The sequence below is a fragment of the Palaemon carinicauda genome, chromosome 18 (genome assembly GCF_036898095.1).
Source record: "Palaemon carinicauda isolate YSFRI2023 chromosome 18, ASM3689809v2, whole genome shotgun sequence".
NCBI classification, from domain to species: Eukaryota; Metazoa; Arthropoda; class Malacostraca; order Decapoda; family Palaemonidae; genus Palaemon; species Palaemon carinicauda.
In genome coordinates, this window is record NC_090742.1 from 21,990,717 (window position 1) to 22,005,095 (window position 14,379).

The 14,379-nt window shown below is 44.9% G+C and overlaps 1 protein-coding gene across 1 annotated transcript in view; it reads right to left on the bottom strand.

Moving 5' to 3' along the window:
* LOC137657701 (glutamate receptor ionotropic, delta-2-like) overlaps window positions 1-14,379 on the bottom strand; it is a 34,569-nt gene that overhangs the window by 2,540 nt on the left and 17,650 nt on the right. Inside the window, exons 9-10 of the mRNA XM_068392109.1 lie at window positions 8,598-8,704; window positions 1,276-1,439 (exon numbers count right to left, since the gene is read on the bottom strand). Of these exons, the coding sequence (XP_068248210.1) occupies window positions 1,276-1,439; window positions 8,598-8,704 (271 nt within the window). The remainder of the gene's footprint in view (window positions 1-1,275; window positions 1,440-8,597; window positions 8,705-14,379) is intronic.

The window sequence follows — 14,379 nt, forward strand, 5'->3', positions numbered from 1 at the left end:
ATACATACAGTAAACGTGTACAGTACGGTACATTTACAGGTACTGAAGTGTGTTCATACACTGATAACTCTGATATAGTACTTATTCTGTTATAGAAACCAGGTAAAAACAATATAGTACAGTACAGTGGGTTAGCTAGTGTGTTAGGCGACTGCACATATTCAATGACTACCGAGTTGGTAGGTTATGAGTTGACCCACCCTAGGGCAGCAAGCATTCAAAGTTCTCGCTTTTTGTGACCGAATCTTTTACCAAACCTCCACGTATAAGGAGGGCTGACTGTATACAGTAGTATCAAGCAGGTTTCACTTGAACAGATTACATAATCACATTTACATCTCGATTCATACTCGCCTGTGCTAAATCGTGAGAAATCTCTACTGTAGTACTGTATTCCATGAACGAAATACAAAAACTTGTTTGTTAATCCTTATTGTAGGTGAAAGTATTACTGTGCAACACATGACCACAATTCATGCAAATGTGCGCTAATTTTTTACCTCATTTTATCTAAAGGTTGTCTTATATGCGGAGATATGCAGTATGTATAATGTATTTTAAAAAAGCAAGAAAAGAGTCCCTTACCATTCATAAATTACGCAACCCTATACAGTAGTTTACCTACACTAATGCAGTACTAGCAAAAAAATAATACATTTAACAATTCATTACTCTAACAGTATTCCCCTTTTTCATTTCACTTCACTGTCCATTTTCAGCTCTATTATAATGGCTCTCCTCTTCTTGGATGCACCGCCATGAGAAGCGTCTCCCTTATAATTTCCAGACATGAAACACAGCAAAAAAGAAGCATAAATATAATCAAAATAAAAAAACAAGCACCAAGATCGTTAACAAGGATGGTGAAATAATGATTAAATTGACACGTAGCGCACTACTTTTGAGTATCTTTGGTTGTGTTCTTTGAATATTTCTACTCCCATTGGCACCATTGGACATATTTTACATTTAGCTATTACCATTTATTTTCTCTTGTATTATTTACTTTTATGAACATTTACAAAATATGTAATGTAAAATTATATATCAATGAAAAGGAAATTTATCCAGCCATGCCAATGAAAGGGTTTCAAAGTTCTATCTCTAACTGTATTTGTGTGAAGATTAGTTAGATAATATATCTAAAAAGTAGCCTGTGGCTTGGAGCTCTTATGATTTAACTACATTTTACGAATAGGCCTACTGTGTAACGCTGGTGCTGTGAATTGTCATAATTACCAATCTAAAAAATATAGATAATAAAGCAGATTTTACCTCCACCATAAATCATGAAGACTCCATAAAAGTCCTCAAGACCTATGGGGCGTAGTGTTGAAGATCCTGGGCTTAGAGCAATTGGCTTCAAGCATTCAGTTGCATTTGCCACTGCCTTTTTGTAGAAATTTTGAAAGATGCCGGTTTCTTTCAGACGCATTATTCTGGAAAATAAAATTCTGTAATTATGTAGGAAAATAATCTGCAAAATTGTTTATTATCATGTGTTTCTGTAGTCTTAAAACTTTTATGACAAAGGGTACCTAGCTTCCATAAATGTCTATCTAATTCTGTGGTAGGATGAGACCTATAAAATCCATAATTGTACTGATACTAAATATAATCCCTTTTGCTCTTTATCAGCGATATACTTTTGGCAAAACTGGAAGACTAGTCATAAGATTTTTAACGCGGTGTAACTACCCCATCGCTTGTTAGCGGGATATACGGGGCTTAGTACCGGCTACCCTGCCTACACACACACACACACACACGTGTTCTATCGTCACTTTTACTTTGGCTCGGTGGAGCATGGATGATGGTCTCTCTCCACCGCCCAACCCTTTTTCACTGATCTTTGACAAATTTATTCTTTTAGTTCTTTTCTACGGGATTGAATCAATTCATGCTTATGTTTACAGACTATAGTAAACATATTTTTGAGGCTCCCTCGGGACCTATGCAAAGCAACTTCATCCCTCCATCCTGGGGTTTCTCCTCCGAGAAGGCTATATATAGCCAACCCACAGCTTGACCTTGGTTTTGCTCGTCAGCGCTCTGTCGATGACGCTCTCCCTCAACCTGAGTTCGCTCAGCCAGCAGTAGGAATGCGAAGTCCGAAACACTTTTTTTTCATCCACGAGTTAGGTTTAATCTGTAGTGGCTGTGATCCCTCTCCTATGGGTTTGGATTACTCTTCTCTGTTTTAACCATGATTTGTTTAACCAACAGGACTCCTTCTGATGGTTCGCACAAGACCCCTCGCCAAACTCCCACGGAAGTATTGGGGATCAACGAGCATGGAACTCCGGCTTGTTAACAGGTGATCCAAGTTGAACGAAGAGCTTTCTTCTGCAAGGGCTTAAATGAACACGAGTTGTTCACAAACCCCACCGAGTGACTGAGATCAACTAAAGGGGCAGAAAATCTGCAGTTCTACTGTAAAGAACATGCTCATCATCACAGCCCATTCACCTGATAAGATCCGATGGTGGGTGTCTCCATAATCTATGCGAATCCGAACATCCGTACGGATTTGGTTATCATTGCATGACCCTGTCTGCGAGCTTCTGTAGTCAACCTTCTTGCAGAGAGGCTCCGGTAAGCTGGATTCTAGTTTTTGATATCTCCTCCCGGTACAAGTTTGTTTAACAAACCTCGTTCATGATTGATACGACAGACTCGGTCAAATGAGCAGTCAGACCCGAGGACCTTGTACACTGGAATTAGGAGGCTTACCATGAGATTCCAGTTACTCCGTCTTCAAGGAAGGATTTGAGAATCATCCTATACGTCTTGTTATACCAGTTATAGATGCAAGTTTTAGACTTTATTGAACCCGCTCTTTTTCTTCACACGGGAACCATGGGCGCAGAATTCATCTATTAAGACCCATGGACAATTGGCTTTTTCTAACTGACTTGGGGTCATCCCTTCTTCATCACCGAGTCAGGATTCTCGAGATCTGCCACGATCTGAGGAGCAAAGTCTCTAGAAGTCATCCCTTCAGCCAACACAAACTGGTATTCCTAGGAGTACAGTACTGTACTTCTAGATGTCAAACTATAAAGCCTTTCCTTCTGTGAGCGAATTAGAAAGACTGAAGAAGACGGTAACCCCTTCTTCCTACTAGATTCACTGCCATCTCATTGATTACCCTGCTTGAGAAGTTACTCCGTCTGACGACACCTGTCCTCCTGTGAGTGTTGAGTAACGAACGGGGGAGCATCAGATCCTAACCTTCTTGGGGGGATTAGAGCCTCCACCTTCCCCCTGATTTCAATGCTCTTCTTAGAAGCATCAAGGAAAAGGAAGGGGAGGGCACACATGTGGCATCACCTGCCCTCTGGTCCGATTCCTAACATCATTACAATAAGAACCTCCTGAAATGACAGCAGTTTTCTGTCCCTCTAACAGTTCCCTTCAGGACACTTCATCATGTTGATGAACAATGACACCACGTGAGTAGCTGACTGTACATCCAAATAAAGAGGGTAGTTCCTCTTCACAACACCTATGCCAACTAGTTGAGGAAATGCTAGGCGGACGAAGACTACTCAGCGCCCTTGCAACCCTGCTCTACCCAGACAAGGGAGATGTTCTGGCGGACAATCTGAGTATTGACTCAGATAGGTGGCTCTAAGTGTTCAGTGGATCTTTCAAGTACCCAGCAGAGTCCCGACTTTGCGGGATTCACCGACAATAGACCTGTCTTCCATGTGTCTGATTGACAAGCTCTGAGGTACTACTCGTCAGTACCTTTTCCCCAAACAATCGGCTAGGGGCCTTCCAACAAAGGGAAGCATAGATGTCCACACTTTTCCCCCCTCCCTTCTGGTAGACCTGGTATGATGATCTCTCAATAAAGAAGAACATCCAGGCCCATCGATGACTCTTAGCTCCTAGGTACACCAGGTAGAATGGTTTCCGAACCTTCTACATCTGTTCCCAAAGGTGCCAAGGGATCCTCTCCAAGTCACGATCTTCGAAGAAAACCACACGGGAAGTGGAGAGTCTTTATGCGTAACCTGTTGCGGGAAAATGTCCGGTTCCTTGCGGGAATCATCAGCTGAAGTCTACCAGGTAAACAGGCAGCTTTCTGTGGTGCAGGTAGCAGAAGGATATCGCCTCTCTGGACGCCTCTACTCCAATGATTACGTGGTCTCTTCGACTCTTCCAGGAGAAGACTCCTCCCTGTCTTGATGGTCAGCTTTGAACCTAGCCTTTCACAGGAAAGGGATTTCATCTTCGTTGGGTTTGTCTATCCTCTTACGGAGTCTCCAATGTACCTGCCCTCAGCCAAAGGTTAGACTGCCTTTGTGGAAAATGGTCAGCTTATTGCAATCTTGGATGGAACGCTCTTGGTGCTGCTGTGTCGGACATCAGTTCTTCACCTGATACTTGAGACGCCCTTTCTGCTCGCCCTGAACTCAGCCAGAAGAATTAAGGAACGTCACTCCCTTCCTTACAACATCGACGTCTCCTCGTTCCTGAGTGTCTCTCCAGACCCAAAATCTGGCAGCAACAGATGCCAGATTCGACCCCTTCCGGATTGATCCAGATCAACTACTAACTGGTCCAGTGAGGAGTTTGAGGTGCTACCTTTAAAGAACTGCAGGAGCGCACCCCCGAGTTACAGCACTCTTCGTCAGAATGGGGAAGGTCAGTCGACGGATCATCAGGACCATGATCTCTGCATAGATTCACAAAATCATAGACCGGGCATTGGATCCTGAGCGTTATCCGCAGATGAGGAGACCTAGAGCTCATGATGTTAGGGGCAAAAGTGTATATGCGTAGCATTTAAGAAGAACTACTCTGTGATGAAGGTCCTATAAGTGGGTGTGTGGAAGCGCCAAACAACCTTCATCGCCCACTATCTGCAAGACATGATCCACAGGAACATGGAGGTGTTCTCCATTGGCCCTTTGGTGGCTACACGATAAATGGTTTAAACATCTCATGCTCCTTGGTAGACAAGTAGCAGTTGGTAGAGGGCAGAGGTTACCCGAGATCAAGTCTAGGATGAATCACAAGAATATCTGGCCCTTTCTTTCATCTTATCCTCTCTGGGGGAACAGCACCTATGGTACTCTGCAAGCTGGTCTGCTCTGTCTGCAGGTAAAACCATTTCCCTTGTGTAACTGGGTATAGAGATATATACTTGTTGGGTTCCCATACCCCCTGGCAAGATGGTATTGGGTAACATCTATGGTTGGTTCAAAGATTCCTACATTTGAGAATTCATACCTAGACTAGTCACACAGATTGTTCAGGCTGCTAAAGCATGCTATTGCACATAGATTGTAGTGTGGTGTCAGGGTTTCTCTCTTATATGTGCACAGCACATACAGGAAAAACCCTGGGTCAAAAACCAACCAGTTGGTTGGGACTTCCACCCACCAAAAGGGTGAGTCATCCCTAATAAAGCCCAAAAGGGTTTGTATTTAGTGTCGGAACTAATGACAAATTTAAAGTAATTTATATTTATCCTAACAGTACAAATCTTGAGCTCTTTATACAAATTTTGCCCGTCATCACCTATGCCCCCAGTAAGTCCTGCCTACAAGCAAAAGTAACAATTGAACACAGGTGTGTGTGAGCAGGGTAGTGGTATTACCACCCTTATCCTCCACTAACTAACGGTGGGGTAGTTACACTGGCTAGTCTTCTAGCTTCGCCAAAAGGATATTCCTAATAAAGAGCTCAAGGTTTGTATCGTTAGGAAAAATACAATCACTTCAAGTTTGTCTTTAATGTTAAAAGTACTAGCTTCACCATCTTCAAAGGAATACTTTCAGAATAAAGTATGAGAATCTAGAGCCTTAATATTCCAGCATCTACTATGTCTCTAGTTTGTACAGAACTACTAATGTCATCCATAGCACAGCTGTAAGCAAATCCTTTGTGAATCACTATGAGGTTTTGCCATTTGTCTAGTGTCCCTACTTCCTCAATTTTATTCCAAATAACTAAAGCTTTGCCCAAGACTTTGTCATTCTTCCCTTTATAATCTATTGATAACAATGTCTATATCACTTTTCTTGTAAAATTAATAGAAATTAGATAATTTTACGGCATTTTGGTGTCACTTATTACTAAAAGGAAAGGTAGTCTAAGGATTAAACTGGCATTCCCAGCCAGCATCTAGGAGAAAGGCTATAGAAGGGAAATAATAAAGCATGCACATTGGTACTAATGTTATTCAACAGTTCTTTCAATATCTGATATTAAGAGGACTGTCCAGTCAGAATATCATGTCAAGGATTTCGTCATCAAAAGGGAAAGACTTGGGTAAGGGTTTTAGGCACACCTTTTTTGTATAGTTGATTCCATTGAAAAGTTACTTGTTCTGGCAAGCTAGATACAAACCTAACACACTGTACATTGGAGTATTATTTTGGTGTTGGCTGAAAACCAGCCATTAATATTTTGTGGGGTGTAACTACCCTCCGCTAGTTAGCAGGAGGTGGGTAGTGGGGGTAATCCACCACCCCTCTCACACCAGAACTAGAAAAAACTGCCACTTTTTTTCGGCTCAGTGGAGTGCAGACGTATCTGACACCTTCCGCTTAACCTAAAATGAGGATTCCATTTATTTTAAGAACTGCCTATAAATTGAAAATATTTTCCCTTTTTTCTTTTTCTTTTACAGGTTTGACTGCCCGTGAGATCCAGTATGCGGGTTTCTCCTGGTATTGAAGGACACCGTTGCAGTACCTTCTTGTCCGTAGAGGAGACATCTTCATGGTCTCTGTCCTGCGTGTTAAGGTCACACTTGCACGCAGGAGTCTCCTTGTTCGATGTGTTTGGAGTGGTCGCTATCTCAGTGTAAGATATTTAGTAGGCAATGGAAGGAGTAAGGTTTGTATAGCTAGGAAAAATACAAATAACTTAAAATTAGTGATTTGTTTATAATTACAATGACAAATTAAAACATCACTATCAAAGGGGGTCTACTAAGCAGCTGTTGGTAGATTGTATCCTAAAGACATAAGTTAAATCACAGGAACCACATAAGCCTCTCCAAAATCATTGCACTCAGTCGTGAGTGTCAGAGCATTGACCAGCAACACTTCGTATCGGGATATTCTGGCTCTGCCAAAGCAGGGCGAGTCATCCATTGTTGGGGTATTGAAAACAGTTCTTAGGAAGCTATTGAGGAGACTTCATTCATTTATTAATCTATTAATTATTTCTATGAGTCTCCAGATGTTCATATTGCTTCTTTTCCAGAAGCCCGGTTTAATCGACACTTGGCCGTAAAATTTTTCAAATTTTAAAATTTTCACCTTTTTTTTCTTTTTTTGCTTCAACAAATACATGCCCACAGGCTGGGTTTGGTTTCTCTAAGCCCATTAAGAGCTAATGTCTCTCATTTCAAAACTGAATTATCTTAGGAAGAGAGACCAAGGTTTACCTCAATCGGCCATTGGGAGGAAAGTCCCGATGGAGAGTGGGTGTGCTTCTTCAGAACGAGACTGAGTATGGATAGCGGGGATGTAAGCCCCCTTATCGTGTATCGAGTCACATTTCCAGCTTAGGTTGCTCCTCGGTACTAAACGCCTCTGTCTCGCTTAGGAGAAAGAGATCAGTCGAGCGTCCTGTAGAAAGGGCTGGATCCTTCATCAGTTCAGTGTGAGATCGAGCAAAGGTAACAGGCACTTGAGCACCTGTACCACATACCGAGACACTTTCCTGGTTTTGGTTGGCTCTCATTACACACCACCTCTCATAAGTAAGTGAGGAGAAATATGTTGGAATCTCACACGACTCGTGCAGGTCGGTCTTCCAGAACTTCGTTGATGACACTACTGTATCTTTTTCTTCTTAGCAGTACCAGGATCTGAAGAATCTAACGAAGACAAGACTGAGGATGAGGAAGAACTTGAAGCGGAAGAGGAACGCACATGCTTCTTGCCAACCTTCCTCATGGCTGAGGTGTTGGAAACCAACAATGATATTCCCAGGTAGGGAGAGAGCAGCAGCAACAACACCAGTAGGTGTCCCACCCTTCATTACCACCAATGGAGAAGCATGATTTGGGAAGACACCGCAGGTTCAGCCTGGAAAGGGCTAGCAGTGGCGAAAAACTTTCTCCCGCCTCTGGAATAGCAATGATGCCCAAGGAAGACTAACTTCTTAGATTCAGATTGTCATCATAGAGCCACGCATAGTGAGTGTATGACTGCAAAGTCATGGCCCCTAAAAAAGCATAAGGATGAGATTAATGGCAGGTTTTCACATAAAGCTGTCACACAATTCCAGCTTATCCGTAAAACAACTGCATATCCTTTCTTATCAAGGTTTACCTAAACACAACAGCTTTACTTCTCTTTAGATAGAGAAACCTATATCTAAACCAAAACTTGAGAAGTGCCCAAGGCTGTGTGTACTGCTTGAGGAGGAAGTCAAAAGTGAGTGTTTAGCTGACTGACAGGTGGAGCCCCTGCGACTTTTAAGTTGTTATAACGACCTCATTAAAATTTTGATAGCCCTTGAGCTTTACTAAAGTCATACTCATATTCAATAGCTGTGCTTTTCATTTGTGTTGGAACGAATTGGTTTTCTCTCAGCATATATTGGTTCTAATTGTAACTTACACAGGGTCAAACTTGGCTTTCAATGGAGATCCTTTCCTGAAGAATAGACTGAGAAGTGTTTGCTTGAGCATACCCCCCGGCATCACGTACAAGGAGCAGTAACCCAACTGAAAAGATACATTAATAATTTCCCGTGAAATTATGAATGAATAAAAACAATTTATTTTAAGGTCAAATGCTGTGAACAGTATGATTTAAAATTATGAAATATAATATATATATATATATATATATATATATTTTATATATATATATATATATATATACACATATATGAATATAAAAACAACCAAAGACAGGCATTTCTAGTCCACTGCAGGACAAAGCCCACAGACATGTCCTTAGTCATGTCTGGGTTTGGCTATTTTAATCGACACGCTGGCCACTGCTGATTTGCGGTAGTGAGAAACATTAGTCTGATCACTCACAGTAAACTAACTTAGTAGGGGTCGGTCTGATTAGTACAGTTTTCCTGATTACAATGATATACAAATCCTTTCACCATCTTAGGATAACTCTACTCAGAAAGGGATATATATGTATATATATATATATATATATTATATATATTACATATATATATATATATTTATTATATATATATTATACATATGTATATATATATATATATATATTATATATATATTATATATATATATATATTATACATATGTATATATATACAGTATATATATATATATATATATATTATACATATGTATATATATACAGTATATATATATATATATATATATGTACAGTATATATATATATATATATATATACCTATATAATATATATATATATATTATATAGGTATATATATATATATATATATATAGGTATATATATATATATATATATTTATATATATATATATATATATATTATATAGGTATATATATATATAAATATATATATATATTATATATATATATATATATATATGTATATATGTACAGTATATATGTATATTATATATATATTTTCTGCCATTTCTTAATGTGTTTCTTAAAATTAAGTGTTAAAATTTTCTGCCAGTTATTAATTTGTTTTGTCAAGTGTTTATTTTTTTTCTGCCACTTGTTCATGTTTACTGCCGTTTGTCGTCCTCCTCTACCGCCCTGCCACTTTACTCTCGAACATCGCCTCACTCCAAAGGTAAGGTTCCACATTTTTGTAATTGTATTTTTCATTTATTATTGCTTTGTTTTACTGTTTGGTCTAATTATACCTTTACTTTACAGGTTATTATTGAATGATCCAAATGGTTCTATTTCATTGAGTTTATCCTTATTGTAAGCATTTAATGGTTGTTTGTTCCAACACAAATACTTACCTTGAACTACTTTCTTAGGAGTTACCTGTAATCTCCTCTCAACCGACCAGAGTTTTGTGTAGTATACCCTATGTCCGTTTTCTATGGAGGACTAACCCGGGAGTAATGAGAACGTACCCCGAGGGTAGACCTGAGCTAGGTCGGCGTCAGCTTGGGTCCCGTTAGTCAGTAAGTTCTCTGGTCGCGTCGTGATGCCATCACGCCGCTCTCATTCTCTTACGACCCTTTGTGTCCCGACTCGTGTGTCCCGCGTGGTATCTCTGTGCTTATCCCTTGTGTTCTTGCGTGTTCACTGCCTTTCCTTGTGCTTCCCAAGTGTATTCCTTGTTTATTCCCTTCGTTCCTGTGCCTTGTGGTTGTGTGCGATGGAGCAGATCCGCCGTTGTCCTGGGCCTAGAGCCGGAAAGTCGTGTGGAGCGTTCCTTTCCAAGCCCGAAGTGGACCCTCATTCCCTTTGCTCTTCCTGTAGAGGCAGAGTGTGCTCGCCATCGGATACGTGCATTGAGTGTGTTAGCTGGAGTGAGATTCAGTGGGTGCGTTATGGCACTAAGAAGAAGAAGTCGTCGAAAAGTTCGCCCAGGAAATCTAGCATCGCTTCGTCATTACCGTCACCCAGTGGACGGTCCGACGGGGCTTCTGTCTCGCCTTCCCCTACCCAGAGTAGGGGACGAGGTAAGTCCGTTGCGGGGAAAGAGCCGAGGGCCCTTCCCCAGGAGTCTAATGGGTTTGAAGTGGGGGTTGCTGGGTCTTCTCAGGCTAGTGGGGAGCCTGATAGTGCTGTGTCTAGGGGTTCTGGAGACTCTGCCCTTGTGCTTGGGGGGCACGTTTCCTCCTCCGACCCCTTGTGGTGTAGTAATGTTGTGCCTGTTTCTTCGCCCGCTTCGTGGGCCTGTGTTTCAGGTTCTTCAGCAGCTGGTGACGCCCAGGGAAAGTTGGACTCCACGGTAAGTGAGCCCTTCGGGTGGAGGCTCCCTAAAACGCCAGGTAGGCCCCCAATGCGGATGGAAGAGGGCCTGGATACCTGGTTCCCTAGTGTAGTGCGTCCAACCTCTTTTCCAGCTCCTCTGACGGCGGTTCCAGAGTCTTTCCTACAACCCTCGACCTCTGGAACGCAGCAGGTCGCGAAGCCCTCCGTAGCCCCCGCTCCTGCCCGTCGGTCGGGTGGTACAGTTTCGTCGGGCTCTTCAGATGGTGGTGCTTCGTTCTCTTCAGAAGGGGAGGCGAGGAGGAGGCATCGGCGACGGAGGGAGCGGTCCAGGAGCAGGCGTTCCCGCTCAAGATCTCGCTCGAGGTTCAGTAGAAAACGGTCCCGGTCTCCACGGAGGAAGTACAGGAAGAGTAGGTCCCCCGATGGTGATTGGGTCTTCGTTCCCCGTAGGAGTGAATTGCAGCGTTCCCCTGACCGGCGGTCCAGGGATTACTCGCCGCGAAGGCCATCTTCCAACCACAGATATGACCCTCGCAGGGAGAAATGCGAGAAGGCCTCTTCTGGCAGGCGTAAGTCCGCGAAGCTTCCGGCTCACCCCGCCCAGCGAGGGAAACCGTGCTTCCGTAAGGGCAGTCTGGCCGAATCAGCACAGCTGGTTCGGCCCTTGGACTTAAAGGAACGGTTCCCTCCGTCGGGTCAGCCCACGGGATCCGCGTCCTCGTCCCCCAGAGAGAATACACCAACGGTAGTCCTCGCCGGCACGGCGATGCCAGTTCTGACCCCCAACCCTGGTGCGGAGGTTCCCGCCGGGGCGGACCGGTACCACCGCAGGGGAGTGCCTGTTGATCCAGAACCGAAGCGCCCGGTAGGAGTGCCCGGTGACCCGGCTCCTCGGGGTCAGACGGAAGGTACTGCTGACAGTAGAGAAGGTTCCCCGACCGAGGACTCGGCGTATCGGAAGGTAATAGGCCTGATACGAAGGCATCATCGGACTGAGGAACCGGTCCCAACCGACGAGGACTACTGGAGGTCCAGCTTGAGCCGCTTGATGGAGGCACCCGTCTAGCAGAAAACCTCCCTGGCCCTGCCTGTGGCCCGAGATCTAGTCCTGGGACGGGCTCATGTTGATAAAGTTGTGGCAGGCAATGCCGAAGCTCCCAAAACACAGAGCTCCTCGAAGTTGCTCCAAGGACTCAAGTCACAGAGTAGGTTCTATGTGCCAGAAGAACAACGGCCGGGAGCCTGCAAAGTGGAGCCTTCCCTCGACGTTCTGGGACAGGGTGCCCCGGAGGACAGAGCCTCCTCAGCCCCGATTTGCTTTTCGCAGTCGGAGGCTGCGATGATGGAGGAGATGTCGAAAGACTTGGTGCACATCTCCTCTTGGTTGGACTGGTGGGCCTCCACGCTGGTAGGTGTACAAGCCACATATGACTTAACAGACCCGGAGCAACAGAACCTACTGAAGGAGCTTATCATTTCCGGGGGCAAGACCCTGAAGTTCCTTACTTATCAGTCCCTTGCCCTTTCAGGGAACTGGGTTCTTCGCAAGGGGGACACTATTCTGGCGAAGCTTTCCCGGAAGGTCCCAGACAGGGAGGCGAGGGCCATGAGGAGCCTTCCTGTGTGGGGTGACTCCTTGTTCCCCTTGAAACAGCTAGAGGAGATAATGGAGAAGGTAGCTAAACGAAAGGAAGTGAACGCTCCCAGGCCTCAACCGGTAAGGAGGCCCTCCTACAAGAGGTCAGCATCAGACGGGCCCACTACTTCTCAGGCCCCTCCTAGCCTGACGAGGAGAGAAGCCCCTTCCTCGTGGGCTTCAGCACCACAGCCCCCCCGTAGAGGAGCTCCAGCAGCGTCTGCCTCTTTTAGAACAGGGTATTCTGCCTCCAGGAGAGGCCGTTCAGGCCGCTCCTCCAGTATCCGTACTGAAGGAGGGGTACAGGCTCCCGTTCTTAACGGAACCTCCACCTTTGATTCCGGCCAGCCTGTCGGAGTGGCTGGCACCCAAGGACCCGTTGAAGAGGGCGGCCCTTCAAGAAGAGGTGTCCACTATGTTGGAGAAGGGCGCCATGGAGGAGGTCCTGCACCCAGGACCAGGTTTCTACAGCCGACTATTCCTGGTAGAAAAGGCGACGGGGGGATGGAGACCGGTGATAGACCTGTCAGCTCTCAACAAGTTTGTTTGCAAGACAGATTTCAAAATGGACACTCCGAAGTCGGTCTTGCAGGCATTGAGGGAGAAAGACTACATGATGACCATAGACCTCAAGGACGCATTCTTCCAAATCGCGGTCCACCCCTCAAGCCGAAAGTTTCTCCGAGTGAAATGGGGTGCCCAGATCCTGCAATTCAAGACCCTCTGCTTCGGGTTGTCGACAGCTCCCCAGGTATTCACGAGAGTCTTCACGACAGTCTCGGTGTGGGCTCACGAGCGAGGTATTGGCCTCATCCGGTACCTGGACGACTGGTTGCTTCTTTCCTCCTCAGAGGACGTTTTGAAGGAGCAGGGTGTAAAGCTTCTTCAATTTTGCAAGGGTCTGGGTATCATGATCAACCCAGAAAAATCAAACCTATCTCCCTCCACCAGGATGACCTATTTGGGGATGACACTGGATTCCCGACTAGTGAAGGCTTTTCCGTCAGAGGAGCGGGTAAGCAATCTAATAAAGATCCTTCTGCCTTTCCTTTCGGGGCATCCCAGGAGAGCGAAGGACTGGCAAAGGCTAATAGGTCATCTGGTGTCATTGGAGAAACTGGTTCCCCAGGGGAGACTCAGGCTCAGGGCCATCCAATGGAACCTGAAGAGCTTCTGGAACCAACTGGACTCGCCCCAAAAATTAATTCCAGTTCTGCCAAACACAATACCCTCCCTGGAATGGTGGCATTGCCGGTCGAATACGTTCAAGGGGATGCCCTTCGCGACCGAGCCTCCCGAGATGCTCCTATTCACAGACGCCTCCAACCAGGGATGGGGGAGCCCATCTCCTCAACGAGACGGCGAGAGGAAACCTGGACGGACGTGGAGAAAGGCCTACACATCAATGTCTTAGAGTTGAAGGCAGTCCTAAAAGCTTGCCTGCAGTTCATCGATCTACTAAGGGGAAACACTGTGGCTTTGATGTGCGACAACGCCACAGTAGTAGCGTACATAAAGAAGCAAGGAGGCCTCAAGTCAAGGGAGCTGTGCGATCTCCGCCCTAGAGATCCTGGATTGGGCGGAGGCGAACCAGATAGTGTTATTGGCAAGGTTCATCCCCGGGAAGAAGAACGTCCTAGCCGACGGTCTCAGCAGGATGGGTCAGATAGTAGGAACAGAGTGGTCCCTCCTCCCCAGAAGTAGCCAGGCTCATCATTCAACGGTGGGGTTCCCCAGTGATGGACCTCTTTGCAACCAGGCTGAACGCACAACTCCCCGTGTATTGTTCTCCTGTCCCAGACCCAAAGGCATCCTTGTAGGATGCCTTTCAGCACAAATGGGACAACCTAGACGTGTACGCTTTTCCCCCCCTTCACGT